Source organism: Trachinotus anak, unplaced genomic scaffold, assembly GCF_046630095.1.
Source record: "Trachinotus anak isolate AG129_WGS33_773 ecotype Australia unplaced genomic scaffold, CSIRO_AGI_Tana_v1 ptg000013l, whole genome shotgun sequence".
NCBI lineage: Eukaryota > Metazoa > Chordata > Actinopteri > Carangiformes > Carangidae > Trachinotus > Trachinotus anak.
The window spans coordinates 21,464,334-21,489,412 of NW_027273864.1; the positions used below are offsets into that span (position 1 = coordinate 21,464,334).

A 25,079-nucleotide genomic window follows, 5' to 3' on the forward strand; every position below is an offset into this window, starting at 1 on the left:
CAGTGGTGCTTTCATGTACATGCCAACATCAGCATGCTCACAGTGATAATGCTAATGTTTATTCAGTATGTTTGCCATTTTCACATTCTTCATTTAGGATTTAAGTACTTGCTAATTATTTCATTATAACATGTCATCACTTTAGCATTTTATCCTCGTAGATGTTTGACTTAAATTCGGTCATAAATAGCTTATCAATTCATGAGTTATGGCCAAAAACGTGTTATGTGAGGTCACAGTGACCTTGACCTTTGACCACCAAAATCCCATACTCATCCTTGAGTCCTCTGGCCCTGGCCTTCAAAACCGCAAAAGTCAACCTCATGGTGGCAACAGATTAATAGAGGAGGAGGAGATCAACACAGTCATCAGGATACATTGTTGGAAACATGAATCTCTGTACAAAATCTGGTGCCAGTCCATCAATAAAATGCTCAGATATTTGATTGGATGAGTGATTTTCACCTGCTGGTGGTGCCATACATAAAAGTCAAACTAATTACAATTCATCCTCTAGGCACCATGAATATTTGGTAAACATGCAATAATTGTTAAGATTATTTTGATGAATCATTGATTGAATCTTTGCAGTTTTACATCATTTGAAATTCAATACATCTGAGTTTGCAGTTGGTAGGACAAAACTAGAAATTTAAGGACATTATCTTGAGTACTGTTAATTTTTAATTGACCACTTTCAGTATTTCTGGACAAATTATACTAAATTCTCAATTGATTAATCTTCAAATTAATCAGCAGTTTAATTAAAACTGAAAATTACTGTTAGTGGTAGCCCTAATATTATATTCCGGGGTCCAAAAAAGTTCATGTGGAAAAAAAAAAACAAAAACAAAAAACATATTAATTAGATGCAATACAGGAAGTACTGTGCACTATAACAGACATCCACATTCTCAAGAAGCGGACTTTCCGATTTTTAATTTCAGAATACAAAGTGTGTGTGGGAAGGATATGGAGAGACACAAAACTGAAGGGACTTTTTTTATCTGGTACAGTAGGTACCAGTGTGTGAACACAGTGGCCAATCAGCCACGGGTCAGCGATTGTTCACACACAAAGAGATGTAAGGTATGATGTTGTGATGACATTTAGATGGTATTTTCATGAACAAAGTTAATTTTAGCTTGAAAGCCACATGCATGCTCTAAAGCTGATGGGCTTTTAAGTCAAACACATGAACAATTTAAATGCGCCACTTTGATGAGCGCAGCTGGGTTTCGGACATATTTTTCTATTTAACCTGTAGCGCGAGTTGTTCCATTCCTCAAGTTAATGGAGTTATTTATTTGACGGCCTATCTTCCAAAGACTTTATTCTGTCTAAGACTTGCAGCATTAGTGAAAAAGAAGATTGCTCTTCTGACATTCTGGCATTTATTCTTTAAAAGCAGCAAACTCTACATACATTTAATACATTTAAGTGTATGCACATATGGCTCCAGTGCACACTGTATCATTATATTGTGCAACTTGCATATATATCATCTGTCATTTCTCACACACTTTACCTTACTCTCTCTAGGGGTATTCTACCGTACACACGGCTTGGTTATCCTAAAACCGACTTGATGATATCATTACATCCAATTTTCTTTGGCTATTATTATACCTCATTTATAAAAGATCTGTCACTAACCTTATTCTGGGGCTTTAATTTCCAACTCAATTAGATTAGAGTGAAGTATGACCGAGTACTTGAATTTTTTGGGCAGTGAAATTCGGACATTTTTGGCCGTGCCTAATTTCCTCCCCGGCACGGTATGTGTGTTATATGAGGGAAATACCTTATCTAAATACACCCGTCCAGCATTTCTGTTCTTTTTCTTAAAGCCTGGTCTAAGCCCTTCTCTGCTATGATGCTTGAATTCATTTTTTTCCCCAGTTCAAATATGGGTAAAAAAATAAAAATAAACTTTTTAGTAGCTGTTCCAAATGCCGCGCTCTACAATTTGTCTGTCATCTCAGAGTTTCCAATGTGCTTTTTCACTGATGAAAATGGCAGAATATAGTGGTGATTCTAAAGATCTTTGCCATAGTTAGAAAATGTGGCCTATTTTGGAGACTGAAAGAGGACGCTGCACAAAGTGGGAGAGGCATGTAAACAAACAATCTACTTCAGCTTGCCTGATTGGGCCTTTAAATCAATCTGTCTGCTGAGTGATAATGACAAAGCTGGAGGTAAACACGGGGCTATATGAGCAGTCACAGCCTGCCATTTCACATCACCTGCAAAGTCAAATGGTGTTTACCCGAGTCCAGCTACAGATCTTCTTGATTGTGTTTAGTGCACAGACTTTGATGAGTTCAAAACATCTTGTCACAAAGCTGATGTAAAAGAAATGAATCGACTTCAGCTGGACATGCTGGCATTGTTCCGCCTCATAAAAATCACTGTCTTTTATTCAGACACGGTGTGCTACCTGCTGCTCGTCTTCCTCTAAACGGTTACTGACAAAAACAATGTTCATCATTTGCTCGGATTTTGCTTTTCTTACAGGAATACACTCACAAATCCCCTCAAACAGATCTTTGATACAGAGGGGGGCAGAGAGAGGCTTTGAAAGCCCTCACCATTTGTGTCTCTGAATCGATAGTGCCACCATTTCAACATAAAAGTAAAAAGTGCCTGGCTTTCAGAGCCGCAACAGCTGAATAACACCCTGCTACGCTTTGTGCTGTGGGATACTTCCACCTGCTCAAAAAGCAATCCATCCTTTGACTATTGATTAGTTACAGCCAAAAACTGGTGAGAGGGAAAGTAAATAGGACTACTGAATGTATTTATGTTCACCGGGGCAATAAACATACACCTTCAATAGAGGATCCTATTCAGAAAGTGACTGGTTAACCATAAAGAACTGAGTTTTTCAGTCAAAGTTAACTGATAACTACAGTTAACTCCAGCTCTTCATGTATATGTCATAAAGAACTTGAATGAAATCACTTGACAAAATCAATATCTATGATACAGGTGCTATTGTAACTATATTATATACTATACTATAGAGTATACAGCGATGGACGGCCCAGGAATTATGGCCATATTGATAATATGCACATCATTCATGAACTACAATACTTAGTAGAGTTACAGTTTCCTTTAAAAAGTTTTTTCCCACCGTGTGGAAGCCGATTCTGAAGCTGTCAAAGTTGAGGCAAACATTAGTGGCTCTGTTCCACATTGCATTTGGGGAAGTTTACACTCCAACAATCCCAGGAAATGTTACCTGAGATAGCGAAATATTTGCCAAATACATTAGTTTGTCATAATTCGAAATGCCTTTTCTGTTGGTAAAAATAAAAACATCATATGAACAAGAGTCAACATAACAAGTCAAACAGTGTTATGTTAGAACAGTCTGTTCTTACATTTGTCCTCGGGATATATCCAGTGCTATTAGTACTGATTAGCTGTACACACAGTACAAGAACAATGTTGTTCCTCATCATGTCTCTACCACACGGATCATCAGCTGGTGAGGCTGCCGACTTTTGTCAGGGAAATGCAGCTTTCGTCTCAGCCTTCTGGCACAACACTGTGTCATCAAATCTTTACAGGCTTCTCATTTTAAAATGAGTGAGCTGTAAACACCCAAATGTCAGCCGAAGAGAGCTAATGAAATCTGTCAGGGGCAGTCGTCATTTCAGCCGACAAATCAATGGGTACTGGTTGGAAATGAGAGGCCTGCTTTTGTCTACCACTGTCTGAAATCTAGGACAGGTATTTCAAAAATTAGCAAGAATTTCTGAAATTACACTAACAGGAAATGGGAATGTTATGTGCTGTGAGAATAATGTTTCACAGGTAACTATAGCTACATGGGGCAGGGCTTAGCAAACAGTCAGTTAATGTACACTATATACAAAGGGACTAAGAGTAGGGGTGTGGACGTAAGGCTGATGGATGGGCGTGTAACATGTTCAACTTTCATTAGGGAGACTGAAGCCCATCTCTCATTACAGACCACTAACTATTGCTCTTACACATACTGTAGTCGCCATTCGCAATTTTTAAATGTTGGCACTTGATGTGTAAGACAGTTATCTCAGTTTTTTCAGCATTGTTCCATATTTTCCCGCCTGTTGATGGGGGTGAATATGAAGGCTCATTTTGCGTTTCTGTGCAGACAGCTGCTGAGTTATCAGTCCCGCAGATGGACTGAATTCTTATTAAACTCTAAATCAACAACAAATACAGCATGGCCTCATGAAACACCACCAGTAACACTTTTAAAAAGTCACTTCTGGTGGAACTCGTCATTCATTTTAAAAGGCCTAATAACACTTCACACAAAATAAATAAATATCACAAAATCTTATCAACTGTCTCCTGAAATACTCCATCAATGCAGATAAATACTTAAATGTGCACTGGAAAGTGGGGGAAGAAATGATAAAGAGCCGCTCTTGAGTTCTTATAGCTTAGATATTTCTTATGAAGTGGATAATCTAAACTCCATTTTAGAACAGTGTCCATATCAGGCATGCATATCCACGCATGCTCCTCCGAGTTTTATTGAATCTGTTGAAGATCATTTTCCATCAGTCACGAACAGAGTCGTCTAAAATGGAATAAAACAATTGTCCTCAATACCCATCATTAAAATTCACACTGCATACTGTTACAGAGGAGCAGACACAAGGAATTAGACTTTTGGAGAGTCGAGGAGCCATTATGTGATTAAATTACCATTCATAATTTTGCTATCTGGTGCTTTTAGGCTGGATGGGAGCCTGGATAAACAGGCCGCCTCTTCAACAGAGTTATGTGCATTCTGTATTCTGCCATTATTTATTGAAATAGTGGTTTTTAGACAGTACTTTGAGTATCATGTGGGAGCAGGAAAGATAAATTATATCTTCAGACTGTCACTTTGCCCTTTTGTGTTTATTGCTTAGGGATGACCGAAAATGTTTAATTAGTTTTCTGCATATGTGTTATTGATCATGTTATATTTCATTATTCTTCTTTTAATACCAGTTCTGCCGCTTTCTTTGAGTGAGGGAGACTGGGTCAAGTATTGAACTGAAGTGAAGTATTGAAGTTGGTTTATCTCAGGGAAAGCAATACCGCTTTTAAATCCTGTATAAAACATAAAGGACTTAATAAGTCACATTTAAAGGTTTCAGAGCTGCTTAGGTTGAAGAGTATTTGAGTTTAAGATGGCAATCATTTCTTGTTGTAATGACACATTAAATCAAACTTTGTTGGACCTACAGCGCCCAGAAGACATCAAACTCAGTCGATGTATTTCTCCCTGCACAGCAGAGGAGTACACAGCTCAGACAGGGTCATAAAACTTTCCAAGCTGATCAACATACTCTTGGTTTACAGTTCACATCTTTGTCAAAAAGTTGGTTCAGATGTCACCCAAGGTGCTGATAAATCACATCTAAATGCCAGACCTCCATTTCTCTCTGTTCTCTTGTAAGCCTGTGATTTGCGGTCGTCTCCATTTTTGTCAGCTTCATAACCAAGTGGGCTACAGTTTGTCTGAGCTCAGAGTCTACTTCTTGTCTCAGCCATAAATTAGATTGGCCATGTCTTTTTCAGTTAATCCTTCCAGAGATCATACTCATCTTCTAGAGACTCAATTCAACATACACTTGAAAAACTGAGATAACAGGGAATATTTGTCTAGTTTTGCACACTTTTTAAGGGTTCAACCAATGCCCTCCATCAGCGTATTGCAAGTATGCAACTTCCCCGCATACGTAGTGAATACTTGCATAACAGAGCAGTCGCAACATATTAAATTTTACATCCAGCTGCTTCCAGATGATTAGAAAACAAATATACCGGTAACAGTGACACAGTCTACTGCTTGAAGACACATTACCACTCTGGAGATATGCAAATGATTAATCAGGGCTCCTGCAAGGTCAGGCACTCAGGCAATTTACATTTAACATGGCCATTGGCAAAACAAATCAATTTCCCAACCTTAACCTCTCTCACAGCTCCACATGCAATCAGGTGAGCTGAGCAAAAAAAAACAAAACAAAAAAAACATGTGCATTACTGGCAGACTGACTCACTGGGGGGGGGTATCGAGAGGCTACATCCTCCCACACTCTTGAACGCATCCTCTGTACGGGGAATCAATGCAAAAAAAGTGACAGATATGGAGCAATAGATGAATAACTAAAACCCCCACAGAACTGGGTGCCAGGCAACAGATGCTGATAACTGCTTCAGATTAGGTCCTAGATTGTCGTCAGCTCCCGCCAAGACTCTGATGCTATATTTACCCCCCCCCCCCCCCCACCTCTCCTCTGATCATGTCTGTGCCATCGTGGTGTGTCATCTCCACATTATGTCTGGCATCTATGATGGAGCGCCAGGTGTGAAATGGAGATGAAATATTCATTTTGAATGCCAGAACTTTCACTTAAGCGGGGAATGATGCTAGAGTAGGAGTAGGAGAGATTGAAGTTTTGTAGTATATATTCATTCACACTTGATTGGGGCCCCAGATGTTGGAGGTTAAATATGGTTTTTGCAGTTTGGAGGGAACTTTCGAAACATTTTCTTCTAATGGAACCTGGAACAGCTTTCACTCAGGTGAAGAGACCCCATCTGAGCACACCATAACCTTTAGCAGAAATATTCTTCATCATCCAAGTAGCAATTCAGAAAGTCACAGTATACTTTTTTTCCCCCACAATTTCACCCCAGTGCTGAACTTAATGTCAGTGTTCTGTTTAGATTTGGACACCTTTGGAAAAATGAGCAATGGACTTGCCAAAGACACCCCAGACAACAATTCTGTCTGTAGAGATAAGAAAGAGGATGTTGGGGGAGATTATAGTGTAACAGCAGAGATTTTGACTTGTGGGTCTTTATTTTGAAGGTGATTTGTTGGACTGTAGGGTTTCAGCATTTAGTTGCTTTGTTATCAATATTAACAATGCGAGAAATACACAAAAAAAGGAAAAGGAACTACAAAGGATTACGATGATTTCCAGTGGTGGAGGAAGTATCTAGATCCTTTACTTAAGTAAAAAGAGCAATACTGCAACATAAAGCTTCTCCATTACTGCTTTGAAAATCTGGCTTGAATAGAAGTATGTGAAAATTATACCCAAAAAGTACTTAATGTATATAAAACACAAGTGCTCATAATGAAGAAAAATGATCTCTGCGAGTCTTATACTATTATAATGTCCAATTAGCATTTTCCTGTTGTACCTGTTGTCATTGTGTTTGTTGAGGTGCAGCTAATTTTCAATGTTTTAAACACTTGTTGGATAATTTCATCTAAGGTGCATCACATTTTATGACCTGATCATTTTTTTTTTGCATGTATAATCTAGATAATTGTACAATAACCAGTAAATATAGCTGTCAAAAAACACTTCCTGCTGAACTGGAGTAGAAGTGGAAATACTCAAACACAAATCTGTAGTCCTGCAAACTTTCTGGATTTACAGGCCAAAGCTGACAGAATCCATTTGGACTGTATAATTCTATTAATTTTAGCACTAAACCAAAGTAAAAGGAAAACCTTGCCCTGTAAATTGTTTGGAAAAGGGAGACGAGGACACAGGACAAAGACTCTGAGGACACAGATTCTCCACAGCAGCCAGTCAGCAGGCTGAACAGAGCGGCTTAATTGAAGAGCCTGAAATAGAGACTCTCTATTAGGGCTGAAGAGGCTCCCTGCACCAGCAGCCTATCAGGAGAGAAAATTCTCTGACTTTGCTCTCTGTATACCCTGAAGATAGCAGAGGGGGGGGGGGTGCTAATTATCAAATAGCACAAAGATGCTACATATGTTCGTGTTGTGCCGATTTAGCACTGACACAAGGTTGTATGTTTTCTACCTCTAAACCAAATTATTGTCTAACACTCCAAAGTGCACAAGGAGTTTTTACTCCATTCCAGCAGCAAGATTACAGTCTCACATTGAGTAACAGGCTGACACTTATCATCAGTGTATCAGTCAAAAAACCTTAATTCCCAACATTGGATGCAAGCAGTTAATAGTAAAAGGGCTGGTTTATCCATTATACTCCCCTGTGTGATAAAACCACTGTTAACTTTGCCTTGAGTCGTGTGAGTATTGCGCTCTACTGGCAGCTATTGTGTATTACAGGAACGGCTTCAGCTTGCATCTAAGGCAGCCTTGAATTTTCAGGTCTACAGCACAGTGAATACCTTGTCTGATTTTTGTCACACAGCATCTGGAGCGCCATGCCTCGCAGCCGGCAACAACAACAAAAACAACAACACAGCTGTACCCCCCCTATAGAGTTAGACCTCCACACTCAAATTTGCATGCTAATAAAATGCAGGGATTACAGGGAGTCTGTCTCTAAAAATCACAGAAAAACACTGGGTATGTTAGTATAATAGCTCCAACTGTTCCTGTTCTGAGAGCATTCATGGCTTTTAGTTAGTTTCAACTGGATATCATATTAGCTCATCTACATTCTGTAACCTTTTTTTTTTTCTTTTTTTCTCATTTTCCAGGTTAACTCAGAAACCTGCTGACATTTCTACCACCTCCTTCAAAAATAAACCTCAGCCTTATTGCAGCTCTGCAGGCTCTTACAGTGACAGTGCCACCAGATGGCAGTCAATAATACTGTAATCCCACAAATCCAGGAATCAATGCAAGAGATGCTTTTGCTGGAATAACTAATAATGCTGGAATATTTCATGTAAACAGTCAACAGGTGGTTTACGTGGAGACATACACTACATCTTTCATTGCATCGTTGCAACTGTGAGATAAAATGACTATGGACCTATGGAATATTAATATTTTTGGCCTGTGTAATGTCCAACTTTCATGCATCACATCTTGTTTGGGTTATATACACAACACACATAGTTATTTTATGATATACATTCATTCATTTTAAATTTTTTGTCTGTGCATGGCCATAGGTCCTATATTGTATTTATTTATTTATATTATACGAGTGTAGAGGTATGTTCAGTATGTTATGTTTATGCTATTTTATGACAGAATAAAATCAAACCAAATGTTTATCCCTTCAGTGGTAGAAAGTAACTATGTATCTTTACCCAGGTAAAGTCCTTGCATACAATTTTGAGGTACTTTGAGGATTTTCAGGTTGTGCTACTTTCTTCTACTACTATCTTCACTACATTTTAAAAGCAAATATATTTATATATTTTTTGAATCTACATTTATCTAACAACTGTAGCAGTAAGTTATTTTTTCAGATTAAAGACACCCAAACCGTGACCACATTCTAAAATCTGATGTATTGTTATAGACTCATGAATTCATATGTATAGAAGGCAGTTAAAATGATCTCCGTCTCGACCAGTGAACAACATTAAACTCCTGCTTACACTTTAGTGCATCAAAAATATTCCAATAATATAACGATTTACTACTAATACTTACGTGCATTTGCTTAAGTATAGTCAGGAATGTTGATTTACTCATATAACAGAGTATTTTTACGCTGTAGTATATTAGTTTAAGTAGGTAATGTAGGTGAGTACTTCTTCCACCATTACATAATATAGGCTACATTCTGAAGAATACTACACAAGTATATAAATAAACCCACTACTTTCTGTAATCACACCTCCTATAAATATATAAATATATATATACACACACACACACACACACACACACACATTTTGCATTGTTCTTATCTTCACAATTGTTAATAACTGTGTTTTCTGTTTATCCATATCAGACATTTTGCATTGCTTTAGTAAATCTGCACTTTTTCCTTACAACAAGGTTTCTTACAAGGTTGATCTCTTTGTCTTTCAGTCACTATGAGGACACCATGAAGGACCACAAACACACCAGAGAATGTCATGCTTTATATTTTTGCTTTACAAACACTTGTATAGTTCTTACGGCCGTTTGCTCAAAGTCTTTACGTGCCTGTGAGAGATTCTTTAAGAGGCAGGCACTCGAGAAATACTAAACAAAGAAATCCAACCAGAATCCAAGAGGTGGGACTCCACTGTCCCTGCCCCCTTTCCCACAAGCTCGTCTCTCATTGGTCAGCGCTCTGAGCTCTCCCTCGCCTATTGGTTGGTTTAGCCGTCAGTGAGAGCAGCGCTTGGCCGTTCAGTGCTCCGCTGCGTCGGGATCAGAGGACGCAAACCAAGTCAAACAAATCTTCTGACAGGAGAAAAGTTCATGCTGGAGTTTTCAAAGACCCCAGAGGGCCCCATGAAGGTAAGGAGACCTACAGGAGACGGTTCCGTGTCGGTGCGTGTGAAGCTAGAAACGATCGTTTGCAGCGTTTCCCCGATGATACAAGAAAAAAAAAGAAAAAAAAAAAAAGATGTAGTTAGCTGAAGTAGTCAAGGCTACAGGCCGAGCCGCTCGGACTGCATTTAAGATCAGATGACACGAAGATGTGTTTTCATCGTGCAAAAATACAGCGAAACTGAAGCTTTATCCTTTGCAGCTAAGAAGAAAAGCGACAGATCCATGTCATCTCCCCCAGTCAGTCACCGGTGACCGTGTGATCTTCATGATAATGTTGACTGGATCAATTTACAGCGGCTCCAGGTTTTTTTTTTTTTTTTTTTTTTTTATTACTCAGCAGGGTCAACGTTTTTTTTTAGTATTTTTACTTTACATGTTTTTAATTTTCATCTTTTAAGACCGGGCTGTATCAAACTCAATAGGTAGCAAGCTGAGTGAGGAAGCAAGTGGCTTAGACAAAAACTGGGTTGGCCACCAAATCCAATTTAGTATCCAGACATGCTGCATCTGGTCAGCCACCCTGATTAACAGAGCAAGGAAATTCAGCAGACCTCTCAGGCTGCACTTCCCCTCAGCTGACCCTCATCGCAGGTAAAGTTTGTGGTGTGAGGAGGTTTCACAGTCTGTGACATGGATCTATGCACAACCTGTGCTTTTTTTTTTTTTTTTCCAGCTGGAAGATGTGATGGAATGACAGTTTTGGAAAAAGTTTCATGCACTGAAAAAAGTTTGCCACGGTTTCAAAGACAATGCAATTCTCTGCACTGGACCACTGTGCAAAAGGATTGTCTTAAGTCTAGGTCACACTTAATGTGATTATAATTTAGTAATAAATGAGTTAGATCAAATTTTAAACCCTATAGATATAGGAAGCATATGTTTTGCTGTGATTCAACATGAGCAATTTGACCTATAAACTGTATTATCAAGCAGCTACTCACAAACTTGCTGCCTGATTGCACTGGAGCAAAGCGTATGTTTCTGCAGGAAAAGCTGCTGTGTGTTTGTAATAAGTTTACAACGTTGCAGAGGAGGCACATGGCTGACCAGGCTTAAAACAAACATGGATAAAAGTGACTACGGACACGGGGCTTTCTGATCGGAGGTGGAGCTATGAGAAAGTGTGGGAATATTTGTGTTTCCCATGCTGTTGCTCCGTGTTTGTATACCCTCATGATTACCAGCTATAACTCAGGGGATTAGGTGAAATAATATTAAAATGATGAGGATCTAAACAAGGCTGGTGACACATGTAGGCTCCCGCTGGGCCAGACATGTCTCATAACACAAGCGCACACTCTTCTCACAGTGATTACGGCGGTCTGTGAAATTAGCAAGCAAGCCTGTAAACTAAAACCAAGGGAGGTGTGTATGCTGTAGTTTAATTAGCATTTTACCCCTGTGGTTAAGCCACAGACCATGAGTGCTGGTGAGGGCAGAACTAAAACGCTGTGTGCCTTCTTTGTGAGAGCACGCTGCTGCGGGGATTTAAGGCTGTGGATGCAGTTCGCCAGAATCGTGGCTCATTCCTCTTCTCACTTCTGCATGCTGCGCTATATTGGTTTCACAGTGTATTTGAACGTTGCACGCCACTGGTAATTTTCAGGTTTCTTTTCCCACTGATGTTATCGAAGATGCCTGGGAAATTGTAGCTACAAGCTGAAATGCAAAAAGGCCGGTGGCTCCTGCCTCTCATTATGCAACCAGTGCTCCGAGAGAGCAGCCCACCCCCTCCTGATGACTTCATGATGTGGAAAGTTGTGCTGACCACAGGCTGCTGAGAGCAGAGCCTGTTGAATGAATGCTAGTTCAGGTGCAGATCACAGTCCAGTAAACAGCAGAGAGGGAGATTTTTCAGATGCTTTCAGCCACATATAAAAAAAAAAAAAAAAAAAACTATTTCAGTGAGTCAAGCTAGAGTAAGTTTCTGTCATTAAATAGTTGGCCATTGCAGCATCCATCTATCCTACAGGTCCCACATGATGAAAAGGATGCTCAGTGTAAAAGCATCAACAGCTTTGATCGGATTTCAAAGGGGGGCCCGCATACGTTCGCTCGGCTTGGAGTGTGGTTGGATGTTTGAGGTGTGGACACCGCAGGGCTTGTCAGCAGAACCAACACAGCTGTGAGATTAGAGTGTAGGGACACTACAAAGAGACCACACTGCATTTCCAGCATAAAGTAACTGTCACGGCACCCATTATGAGTGGAACATACTGAGGGAAAACAAAACAGTGATATTATATTTAACATTTAAAAAGTCCGGTTAGTCAGCTTGAGGTATTTATGGTGGAAGCTGACTGTCTCTTGTTTGACATGTGAGCCCTCTGTGCCAGATGAACATGTCATCTTCCATTGTTGCCATGTTTGTGTCACCTCCCAGAAATACCCAAAACCCACAAGGGAAATGAAACCAGCAACTTCAATGTAAAATATAGCCCTCGCAGCTCAGTTGCACTGTTGCAGTTGTAAATGGTGCTGTTGTGCATAATATTTAGCTTTTTTAACAGCAGTTGTATTTGTTTGACACTTTATCCTCACATTTTGCTTGAGCTACACTAAACAAATGGAGCGCTTAATGTGAGGCATTAAATACACCTCTGAAATACATCCAAAGTAACCTGTCTGGTTTCTTTTAATACCAGAGGGGGAAAAAAATCTATGTATTTTGTGTGGTGGTTCTGCTCTGCAAAATTACTTTTTCCCAAGATAATAACTACATATCCACATAAAGCTCATAAATCACTGAGCTAAATCGGATAGATCAGATGTCTGTCCGGGTGATTTGGGGAGATTTGAAAATACGGCTTTGTTTCACGATGAAATGAAGTAACTGAGAAATTGTGGGAAAACAAAAGAGGCAGTGATTTGTAGTTTCTCAGGGTTCCTTCTTTTGGAGTTGCACAATAATGTGGTAGAATGAACAAGGATAACATAAACTGCCACACATGCCTGTTTGCATCAATTTTAAGAAAAAAAATCTAAAATTGATTCGCCAACTTCTTTTCTTTCATCTTCTCTCCTCACAGTCCAAGATGAACATGGAGAGTTTGACCAAGCCAGAGCTGCTGATGCTTTTCAGCATCCTGGAGGGAGAGCTGGAGGCCCGGGACCTGGTCATTGATGCCCTAAAGGTAGCTATCAATGGAGCTGGTGACATACACAATGTTCAAATGACTGCAAACCTGTCTTGTTAATATAAAACACCCCGAACCCCCCCCCCATTTGCAGTTTGCATGGAGAGCCTTTTATGCTTGTCACTCATGGCGAACACAAACATATACAGTCATACTATATGTGATACACAGAAGTGTCAGAAGTGACGTTTTGGTGGACAACAGAGAAACAGATTATGCTGCAGCAGTGGTGTGAGCTGTTTGTGTGGTGCTGTGAAACTCGCGACAGACTACCAGGCCTACAGGAGTTGGTCATGATCTGTTTGTGATGGATGTATGGAGCTCTGGGGGTCGCTGCCAGTTTTGGTGTTAATCGACCTAAAGCACAGAAGGAACTGGCAACAAAACAAGGAAAAAAAATTTGGGAAAAATAATCAAGTTTAATCCAAGTAACCCTGTCTTCTTGTTCGTACCCATTCTCTGTCTGGAAACAACAAATCTATCTGTCTGTGACTGTACAGCTCATATTCCTCTGGTTCACTCCAAACTAGTGTTCTGTGCCTCCGGAGAACGGTGAATCTTTTGTGGCATTGTCTCATAATAACATAAGTCTTTCTTTTCATGAGCTGAAATGAGTAGACACGGCCCAGTGAACCTGAACATAAACCCAATTAGTAAAAGCCACACGCTCACAGCTCCGATACATGGCAGCTAGTTTCAGCCTCAGGATGTATTACTTTGGCAGGATTAATGCTGCATTTCAATTAAAGGATTGCCCGGGCTGTTTTCCCACACTGTGTCCTTCGCTGTGATGTTACTGCAGGCACACATACGTGAGCTTTCAGTGACTGTTTGCATAGCCTTAAGGATGTTTCATTTAATAAAAGAGTTGTAAACTTACTTTAGTAACACTGTTAATTAACCACAAATTTAAGGTAAGTAAAGAATAAGCAAACGAATCATGCAGCATTTCTGTTGCACCGTTACGCTATTTGGACGCTATTCGCTTTCCTGGTGTAAAATTCACCATTGGAAGAAAAAACTAGAGAGCAGCAGTCGAAGAGAGCCTGCTGCTGAATGTTCATGTGTTGTGTCTAGACCACATTCCTACATCTCTCCTGGGATCTGGCCATCTAAGGCAAGAAGAATTGCAGCACGCTGGGTGCCTGATGACTCAATGTGAGCGAGAGTAGGAGTGAACAAATAAACATTGGCCTTAACTGGAGCTTGAGGGGAACATGGCTTCGCTTCTTTCATGGCTCCACCGGGTCAAACTCTTAACCCATTCAGGACTCAGTTCAGATCAGTGCTGCAGTGTTAACTCCTGCAGTGCTTTAATGAAGGGTGTAATCACTGACCTGTAGGAAATGAACTGCAGAGAGTTGAGTGAAAAGTGATATCTTCTCTGCACGACTCATACCTTATGGAATTAGTGATGAGGAATTTGCAGGCTCGCCCTCATATGAAAGGAGATTGCTATCAGTAAAACATCACCCTGTAATACCTTTGTTTTTATCCATGTGAGAGTCTATAATGGATGGCAGTAATGTCTGTCAGTTGGCCAACTAGTTTGGTCCTGACTGAAATATGTCAACAATATGGCAAATATGGCAAAACATCCAGCATATCTGTGATTCACAGAGACATTCATAGTCCCCAGAGGATGAAGCTTATCGACTTTGGTGATCTCCTGAATTTTCATCAGAGCTCTCATCAAGTGAGGTATCTCAACAGCTACTGGACGAACAGTGCAGACATTCAGAATCCCCAGAGGATGACTCCTACTGACTTTGGAGGTTCTCTGACTTTTCCTTTAGCGCCACCGTGTGAATCACATCTGTGATTTTAAGAGAAATGTGTCTGCAACGGCTTGATGGATTTCCACAAAATTTGATTCAGGCGTTCATGCTTCCCATGAGGATGAGTTGTAATAACCCTGGTGATCCTTTCAGTTTTCAGTTAGCACTGTCATCTGGTCAAAATTTTATTTGCCCAGTACTTTGGTTTATGACCCAGTATCTGCTAAATTAATATAATTTACACCTGCCTCATGTGTACTGTGTTCAGTTCAAATTACCAAAAGCTAGCGTGCCAACATCCTAGAGTAAGAGGATGACCATACCTGTTAAACATCAGTTTGTTAGTATTGTCAGTCTGAATAAGTTAGCATGCTGATTTTAGCATTTTGCTCAAAGCACCTAACAGAGCTGTGAGCGTGGCTGCAGACTCTTGTTCCAACAATAAGTAGGTCCAGTCATGCTGATCTTAACTGACGTGTCATTACTAAACTGAGCGTCATGCAAGAAGTGTTAAGCTTAACCTCAAATCACCATGGTAATAATGCCATGCATAACACTTCTTTTAATAAACTGTACCTCACATGATCAACTGCTCACTTCTCTGCCTCGCATGCCTCATCTGGTTGAGTAGAAAACCTGGCAAGTTTTCATGTGTTGTGTCCTTTGTCAGCGTTTTAAAAAATCTAAAACTTTCTTATCAGCAATTTTCTACAGGAAAAAAAGTGTAAGCACAGGATGTGGGGTTAATGATGTGGTTTTTCTATGGTCCACTATATTTAATTATGCAGAACTATCAATGGCATTCTAAGTATCCGCTGCATTTTTTCCCCCTTGTGACTCACTTCTGCAGCTGCTCACGCTGTGGCTTTCAAAAGGAAGTAAGTCTCTGGCAATGCTTGTATTTGGCACACAAAGACTTGCAGTGATCCAGTAGTCCCTTTGCTTTGGGTAAAGAATATGAGTCTTTACTTTAAGTTCAAAGGCGACTCAAATATGGAAATGAGCCTTTAATTAACTGTGGAGTTCACATAGTGTGGTTCCAAATGGATGAACATCAAACAGGTTTACCTTGTGTGTTCTGTGGTAATGGAGCAGCACTGATATACAGAAAATAACTTTGTTTCTGGCTTCAAGATGCATTAACGGATTATGCTTGTTGTCAGAAACATTGCGTTTCAGCCACAGACCTGTTATAATGATGGAAAGTATTTTCCAGATATCCATGTCTTTTGTACAACATTTTCATGACATGAATATAGTTTATACTATTTAGCAATCTGTGTAAGCAGCTCCGAGATACATAGGACTGTAGGGTAAGAAGTTCACATATCACCTTCCCTCAGTATTGTACAGATCTTGTCGCCAACATTGCACGACTGAAATGGTCCAGGCATGTGTCAGCAAAAGATAAGCCACACTGGAACCGGGGCAGCCATGGCACAAAGACGGCTTCCGTAGCAAAAGCACACAGGTTGCCAAGAACTGTAGCCAGCAGACAAAAGCAGGAATAATGGAGGTAGACTGTGATGCATAACAGCCATGTCCTGAATGTTTACGGGTATTGCACATGTACAGTATGATGTAATGAATAAGCTCTGGTAGATTTGGGTGTTAAGTATTAACTGACGTTAAAAATGGGTTTTCTGTAATCCCTCTTTTCACTTCCTCCACCCTCTGTGCAGCAGTGGAGGATTGATGCAGAGGAAAACAGCCTCTCTTTGTGTTGTGAACGTGCACGTCTGTCTGTGAATTGAGGAGCTGGGGAGGGAGAGAGAGACAGCGTCTGTGTTTATGAGTGAACTTGTGTAATAGGGGTCGTGTGAATTAGAAAAAAGGAAAAAAAAAAAAGAGAGCAATTATCCAGTTGCAAAAATGTGCGCAGACTGAAGAAGTAGAAAATAACAAGAATAATGTCCTTCTAGAAACATCTTAAAGTAAAAAAAACCAAACATTTTATAACGTTTTATGTATACATTCCCCTGTATGAACAATGGCATACAAATTAAGTTGGGTTTTTTCCTGCTGCTGTGGCATACAACCGTTGCAATGAGAGTCAGGCTGAGTGTATATCCTTGAGCAACTCAAGTGTCAAGAATGGAAACCCTGATCTAAGCTTATTTAATCTGTGACTGTAAAGTGACACATCAGAGCAGACAGTCACTGATGGGAACAGGGATGGGCTGTAGGCCAAGTCAGTAGACAGACTTCTCTTTGAAGACTCGTCTTAAAATTAGATAGCTACATTTTAGACCAAAAAAAAAAAGAGACTAATCCTAACAAAGTGACGGACAGTGAATAATCTCGCTCAAGATATTGTATTTTTGGCTTTAGTATTTGCATAAATCTTCTGCATAAAAATGCAGACAATTGGGATGTTTCTCTGAGTCAATCGGATGTGAAGCCTGTGTTGTATACACATAGGACAACACACTCTGAATCACACACAAAACTGTTGTTGAGGTGTTGAGTGGCGACTGGGCTTTAGATATGTGCCTACATTTGAGAGGCATTTTTTAATTCTCCAGGGCACCCTGTGTTTTCCTGTTTCGCCCCTTCATGCTGTTTGATCCGCCTTCACACTGTCCTCAGCGGACTGGATCAAATAGCAGCAGCAAAGCCCCGCGGCCCTGCCGTCCTCTCTTATTGGTCAGATGAGCCAATAATGAAGATGTAGAGAAATGACAAATCACAAAGCCTGTGAACTCTGGTGGAATATTGTTTGAACTTTGGTTCTCTATCTGAAGTCAGTCCATCATCTTTTCACTAAATAACTCGGTTGAATCAGTTTCATAGAATTCATGGAAACTATTTTAATTTGTTTTGATAAGGCCTGATCACTTCTATAGATTTGTAATCAATATGATTGTAGAAGTTTGAAGTGTTTTGTGTTAAGTTTCTTGGTCAGGGCTGCTTCCAGTTTAAATTATTTGTCCTCATAAAATTGGGGATGCACTGATCAGGTTTATACCTTCAGATCCATTAAATCAAGTTTCTTTGTCAGTGTCATTATAAAATTCTGTGTTTGTATCATTTACCTGTACCAGTTGCAGCAGGGTGCCACAGTAACCCCAGGCCTCATGTTACCTGACATACAAATGTTTTATTGTCCACACAGTGAAGTATACAGATTGTAAATTTAAGAAAAGAAAGTATAGATCGGTACAGAAAATGTTGAATCACTGCATCCCTACTTAAAACAGTCATAGCTCTGCTCCAGTGTAGTCCTGTTCATGAGGGGTCATGGTTTACTTGTGTGCTGATCTATAATACCCACCTTACACAATGAGCAGTTCAGGGCTCCACAAGAGCAGTGAAATGGCTAAATATTGCTCTGCAGGCCCACCCACGCGCTTGACTACACTTTAAACTTCTCAAGTAATCTCAGTATCAGTCGTCAAGAGTTCTGTCCTCACCCTGCCAGAGAGGATACCGTTCTCTCTAATCTCTTGATCCTCTTTTGTTGAAACCTCACGAAGACACATTGCCAGCTCTGCTTCAGCCCTCCTCGCTCACTCGCGCTCTCTCTCTCTCTCTCTCTCTCTGCCCCCCCCCACCTCCCTCTCTCTCATCCTTACTTCATCCCCTGTTAATGGCAAGCCCAAAGGTATCTGCTGAACCTGAAATGTCTTGCTGCTATTGTCCCTGCTTTGTCATGAGTTAAACAGAGAACAGGTCCTGCCTTGGCCAAGGCCCAGTCCAGAGCAGCTGTCCTGCTAAAGATAGACAGACACACACCATCTGTTGCTCCTTCCTCCTGCTAGCACTCTTTCTCTTGTGTTTTTTTTTTAAGCATTTCCTCTCTTTTCTCCTTCCTTTATCTACTGCTTATTTAGCACTCTAGCATGTGAGATATTGATCATGGTATGTTGAACGCACTATTCGCTTTCCTGTTTAAATGGGGGAGAAATGACAGAAGCATGTGTTAACTAGAATCATAACTGATTATAATCATCAGATAATGTCATAACAATTTTAAAAGTTCAGTGTCTGATTGAATGCTAGTGCTTGCTTTAATCACAGCTAGAGTTACATTTGACCAGCTCATTGTATACTGAATCCTTGAGGACCATCTAAACTGGTGCTGTTCTTAGTTTACAATTCGAGGCAGAGGGTAGAAGAAGTAGAGAACAGGACTAAGACTATAAAGGTCTGCTAACATCTCCGGGGCTGTACTCAGGCACAGAGGTGCTTTGCAAAATTCTCACGTCATCATGCTAACATGCCCAGTTTTATGATCATTTATCCAGTGGTTACCAAGACATTTCACTCATAACCACACGTCAGGGGATCCCCTGAGTTATTACAGTTCATCCTCTGGGGAACATGAATATCTGCACTGAATTTCATGGCCATCCATTCAGTAGCCGCTATTAAATTTATGCAAAAGCATGGAAAGCCAGACCGTTCCACTCAAACTCATTTCCTACCACATAGCTACCTGATCACTGCCTGTTTCAGTGTACAATCTCACTCCTCTCTTCTTATCTCTGTAGGCCCAGCGTAAAGAGCTGTTTATCCAGGAGCGCTATGGCAGGTACAACCTCAGCGACCCCTTCCTGGCCTTGCAGAGAGACAGTGAGGCTATGGGAGGCCAGAACAAGGAGCCGGGCTGTTCCTCCTCTGTCTCCAACCCTCTGGTGGTTCTCAAACTGGTGGTGAGCCACTGCAGGAGGATGCAAGAGAAGATGCTGGCCCAGCTGGCTGCAGCAGAGAGCAGGCACAGGAGGGTGAGTCTGGATGTGAGTTTCTTAATTAGGACAGGCAGAAATTAGCCGCTTCCGTACGCAGATTAATAAAAAACATGGGTAATATGCAAAATAAAAGTTGACCTCAGTGGTAGATAAGAACAAAAACACACTTGTTGGGGAGGCAGCGAGTAAAGCGCAATGCTACTACCACTTTATGGACATTTAGTCTAAAGACACAGAATATATGAAAATTTAAAATCCACACTGATAGCAACAAAATCTTGCAACACTAGTTAAATCGACCCTCTTGATCAAAACCTGCTGTTTCCAAAATGTTTTTCAGGGACATCAGAAACAAAATTGAGAGCAGCATTGTTATCAGCATGAACTATCACTAAGGGTTACACACACATATCCAGCAGTACTTCACAGGTGCTGGCTAACAAACATGAACCTGCACATTGATGTCAGATTTTGAGTGTTTCTTTTGTTTCATGTGAGCGTGAGAACACACCATTATTTATAGATAATAATGAAATGCACCATGGCATACTTTCCTGATTTTATTATAAATCACATCAGATTACACAAAAACATGTCATACTGATAAGAATAGAATGCAAACCTGACTTTTTCAAATATATTAAAAACTTAGGTCTGAAATAAGATTAATATTTAAATCGTTGTTTAACTAATAATTTCCATTGCCTCTTTTAGAATTGAGCAAAGACAGAGCACTCCATCATTGTATACTTTGTAAAACCACAGAAAGAAGAACTATGTAGTCATATAGCTGAATTGCTACCAGTATCTTTGGTTATAGCGTAATCATTGCATTGCTTCAAAGTAACTGTAAATGGCCCAAATTCCAAACAGACCAAACTTGAGAGAGATCATTTCATCTCTGACTCTCTGTCTCCCCACTGTGTTTGTACCAGGTCATTGCAGATCTGGAGGAGGAAAAGAGGAAGCATGCTGAGGACACAGCAGAGGGAGATGATGTCACGTACATCCTGGAGAAGGAGAAAGAGCGCTTACAACAACAGGTGCCCTCTAATTCATAGTGACATGGATTGCACTGCAAGTTATTTTTCTTAAATGTGCTGCGTAAATCTAATAGGAGTCGATGAGAGATTGGCATAGTTTTGAAATAAACTGTAACCAGCCTCTGACCAATTTGTTCACTGTGTGTCTCGTCTCTGTCCTTTCAGCTGGAATTTGAGCGTAGCCAGGTCCGGCGGCTGGAGAAGGAGCAGCGGCGGATTACTGACCAGCTAGAAGAAGAACGGGCCCAGCACAAACAGCTCTCCTGCGCTTTAGCCAAAGAGTGCAAGTGGGCGAGTGCCAGAGCTCTGGAGGAGGGTCACCGGCTGACTGAGCTGAGCCGCAAACTTGACAAGGTTATTCACATTTTGAAGCCAAGTTAGGCAATTTATTTCATTTTCTTTCCCCTCAGCATACTTTCCTTCTGTGGTGCGAATTTTAGGCTTAGTCAGTCAGATTTTGCATCCTTTGTTCCCAAAAAAAAAAAAAAAACTTTTCTCATTTAGGAAAAGGAGGCTTGTCATGCCCTGAAGAAGGAGCTGGAGGATGAGAGGAGGCGAGCCCTTAGGATGGAGGCAAGGGTGGAGGAGCAGCTAGCTGAGTTTGACACGGAGCGAGAGCAACTCCGCTCACGTTTGAAGAAGGAGGAAGCTCACTGTTGTCAGCTACAGCTGCAGGTGTGTGATTTTCTTCATCGCTGTGCTGGAAGCAATTGGCACACTATGAGTACCTGAAGTTATTTCATCTAATGTTTAGTGCAAGAGAACAAAATTAGCTTGCACTGCACAAATTTCTGCTTGAAATTAATTTTATTTTCTATTTTATGATCAGGTAGAAGAGCTGAAGAGGAACCTGGAGGAGGTGAATATGATGAGAGCTGCAGCTCCGGCAGAGGCAGGAGGGAAGGAGTGGGCCACAAGAGTTCCTCTAGCAAAGAGCACAGTAGACACTATGAAGGTGGAGGACATTGAGGAGGACAGAAACCAGCCACCTGCACAACCAAAAGTCAACGGTCACCATTGTCCACTGGAGACCAATGGGCACCATGGTCCAAACAATGCCCTCTCAGAGAAGATTTGCCTACAGAACGGGAATGAAAATCCTCCAGTTCATCAGACCCAGATGTCATTCTCCTCCTGCAATGCCGCCCCCTCCGCTCTCCCTCCCTCCTCCCCCTGTGCCTCGCCTGTTCTTGCCAAACGTCCACCAGGCAGCCCAAGTCCTGGTAGCTACCAGTCCCCCTACCAAGCCGGGATCAACCAGCGCTTCCACGCTGCTCGTCACAAGTTCCAGGGAACCGCTGACCCAGAACCTCAGCTCCAGACCACGCAGCCTGCTCTCCCTCTCTCACCAAAGGAGGTCTCCCCTGTGACCAGCACCTCCTCCCAAGAAGCCAGCCCAGTCAAACAGATGGCCCGGAGCACAGTCACTCAAGTCCTGTCTCGCTTCACCACCGTCCAGCAGAGTGCCGCACCGAAGCTTGCGGCACCAAACAATTCACCCTTTGGTACAGACTACCGCAGCCTGGCGACGCCCTTGTCTCCCGTCATTGGAAGGGCTGCGGGGGCACTTCCACAGGGCATCAGATCACCCACCATCCCCAGGGCAGACAGGGGCAATCCTCCACCCATCCCCCCCAAGAAGCCCGGTCTGGCCCAGGCCCCTCCCTCCCCAGCTGCGGTGCCCAGGTCTGCCAGCCATTTCTCTGACAGCCCCCTCTCAGGCAGCTGCGGCCTCACCTCCAGCCAGGAGGGAGTCAAAGAACTGGACATGGTGGTTTCATCCAATTAAGTGATCACAAATCAATTCGTCAGCTGCTGCTCTGCTTGTGACAACATAGTTCAATCCACATCTTGGAAATTGAGATTGAGATATCGTCTTGTACATGGCTATGCTTATTTGAACAGAGGTCCCCTCAAACACTGTTATGCTTTTTGTATTTATTAGATTTTTTTTTAAATACATGTTGAGGCACTATTATAGGTAGTGGTTAAGGGGCTGGTACTAATGAGCAGTTACAGCTGATAGTTTTAGTTTCAAAATGTGCCAATACTGTATGTTGGGCACAGCATACTGTTGCAGTATATCAAGTCCTCTTTTTTTTGTGTCATATTTCCAAAGAACACAAACCAACTTATTAACTGACGAGGTATTTTTCCCCCTATACTTTGTCTCAAGTATGTATGCTAATATAAAATAAATACTCCTCAGACCAAATGTAATAAGTCATTCTTGGACCAATATATGCTAGATATTCTCATTTTGTTGTACAGTCATATGTAGCTGTCGTTTTTATAAAAATGTATAGTTTATTTTATTAATGTTTCTTAGTTATTAATGTATAATAGTTTTATACAACAGATAGTCTAATCAGTGTTGTACTGCACATTGTTCTTATGATTTTAATGTTGCATTATTATGATCATACAGGCTCAGATTACATGCAGTCACCACTGTACAATATATTGTTTGTTTGAGATTAGTGATTCTGATCAATGTCCTGCCTTTGTCGTTTATGAGAAAACATAATAAAACACTGCGAATGTCTTATAGTCCACCATGGCTTTGATTTATATGGCAACACAACTGCCATGTTTGTTATCTCTTCTTTTATCAGATCCCTTACGGTATTGTGTATGATTGATGAAGATTTAATAAATTAATCCCAAAGATTGTCACGTATTGATCATTTATGTATTCATACTCTTGCTGGAACATATTGCCATTACACAATGATGGAGGTATTAATCCTAACAGTGTGAATGATCTAATGAGGGAAAGAATTTGTAACATTATACTTATGATGATACCACCCAATAAAATCTGATGGCATGTTAAATCACCATATATGCTTATTATTACTGAGATAATTATTATTTAACGATCAAATTTCCACAAAGTATTTTTTGTACTGTAAGGGCACATGGTGTCCTCTAGAGGTCAGTATTTAATAAGTAACTACGATAAGTAGGCTCCTGCATACTGGGAAATACAAAGATCAATGAACTGACTCCTCAGATATTTGACATATGCAACTGATTCTCTAGAGTTTATATCTAAAGTAAACAGGATTTGGTTGATTTCATCAATGTTGACTCACCATAAAATGCAACAACTTTAGCTCTGTGGATGTGTGTGGAAATGTATGAGTCCTAGCGTTCTGAGAACAGTTCCTGTTTGTAAAAGGACAGGTATGTTAGTTTCATGCAGAGTTTTTAAATAGTTTAAATAGTTTTTACTACTATAAGATTACAAAGACTTCCAGAGACACAGATAAACATAAGTGGTTAAGTTAGTACATTACTCAGGGCTTTCTTCTACTGTCCGGTGGATGCATATGCACTGTGTACTTCACGGGTGAATGTTTCATTTATCTGTGTTTGTTTCTGTGGCGTCTGACTGTGTTGGAGTCATACCTCCTGCTCCTTAGCTGCAAAGTTAAGAAACCTTTAAGTGGGGCTGAACTGTTTATTTTGCGCCCTGTGTTGCCTCAACTATAAACACTGTCCTTGTGGTATGTTGTCTCAAGTGATGCAACTTCAGAGAGAGAAAGTGGGTGGTGGTGGTGATGAGACTGCAATTGCGAAAGTGGACAGAAAATACAGCTGATTATTTGACAGATATCTCTTGTGTGTACTAAAGGGCCACAGTATACTGTACACAGTCCTCACACACAGTCTCAATCAGTCACGATGTCCCCATCAGCAGATACACGCAGAGCATACACTGACTTGGCTTTCCGTCACACTAAATCCCCCACCTGGTTGTTGGGTAAGGGTTGGCTGGTTAACGGGACGGGTCACCTCTCCTCTGCTCAGCTCACCTAATTAACATTCCTGCGTAGGACAGCACGGCCGCATCCCAAATCCAGCACAGGCACGCCTGCTCCTCCAGCAAAGCCCCATCTTTCTCAGCCTCCATAAACACAGGCTCAGGTTGATGAGCTGTGAGGGGCCACGTCCTCACTGCTGCCACTGCCAGCATGGCTGCTCACTCTACTGCACCGTGCTCTACAGGACCACACTCCCCGACAGTCAGCAGAAGATGTAAAGATCTACATCTTAATTTGTATTAACCCTAAATCCATTTGCATTTAGTTAAATAAATGTCAGTGATAGTTTGTATAGTGCACAAATTGTTTTTCTGGATTTTTCTGAATAGTACTTTCGTGTTTCTTTCAAAGCTTGTC

The 25,079-nt window shown here is 40.9% G+C and overlaps 2 protein-coding genes across 3 annotated transcripts in view; one reads left to right on the plus strand and one right to left on the minus strand.

The window, feature by feature from the left end:
- The window catches only part of LOC139630527 (A-type voltage-gated potassium channel KCND3-like), a 135,890-nt gene that overhangs the window by 93,512 nt on the left and 17,299 nt on the right, over nt 1-25,079 (minus strand). The gene's annotated exons all lie outside the window — the stretch shown is intronic.
- cttnbp2nla (CTTNBP2 N-terminal like a) lies at nt 10,077-23,568 on the plus strand. Of its 2 annotated transcripts, none has more exons than XM_071494727.1 (7): nt 10,077-10,207; nt 13,273-13,377; nt 19,652-19,897; nt 20,785-20,892; nt 21,058-21,246; nt 21,397-21,567; nt 21,722-23,568. In XM_071494727.1, exons 1-7 carry the CDS (start codon nt 10,169-10,171, stop codon nt 22,679-22,681), a joined length of 1,818 nt encoding a protein of 605 aa, XP_071350828.1. In that variant the 5' UTR covers nt 10,077-10,168; the 3' UTR covers nt 22,682-23,568. The 2 variants fall into 2 exon arrangements, with proteins under 2 accessions (XP_071350828.1, XP_071350829.1); XM_071494728.1 differs by having other exon boundaries at nt 19,652-19,885.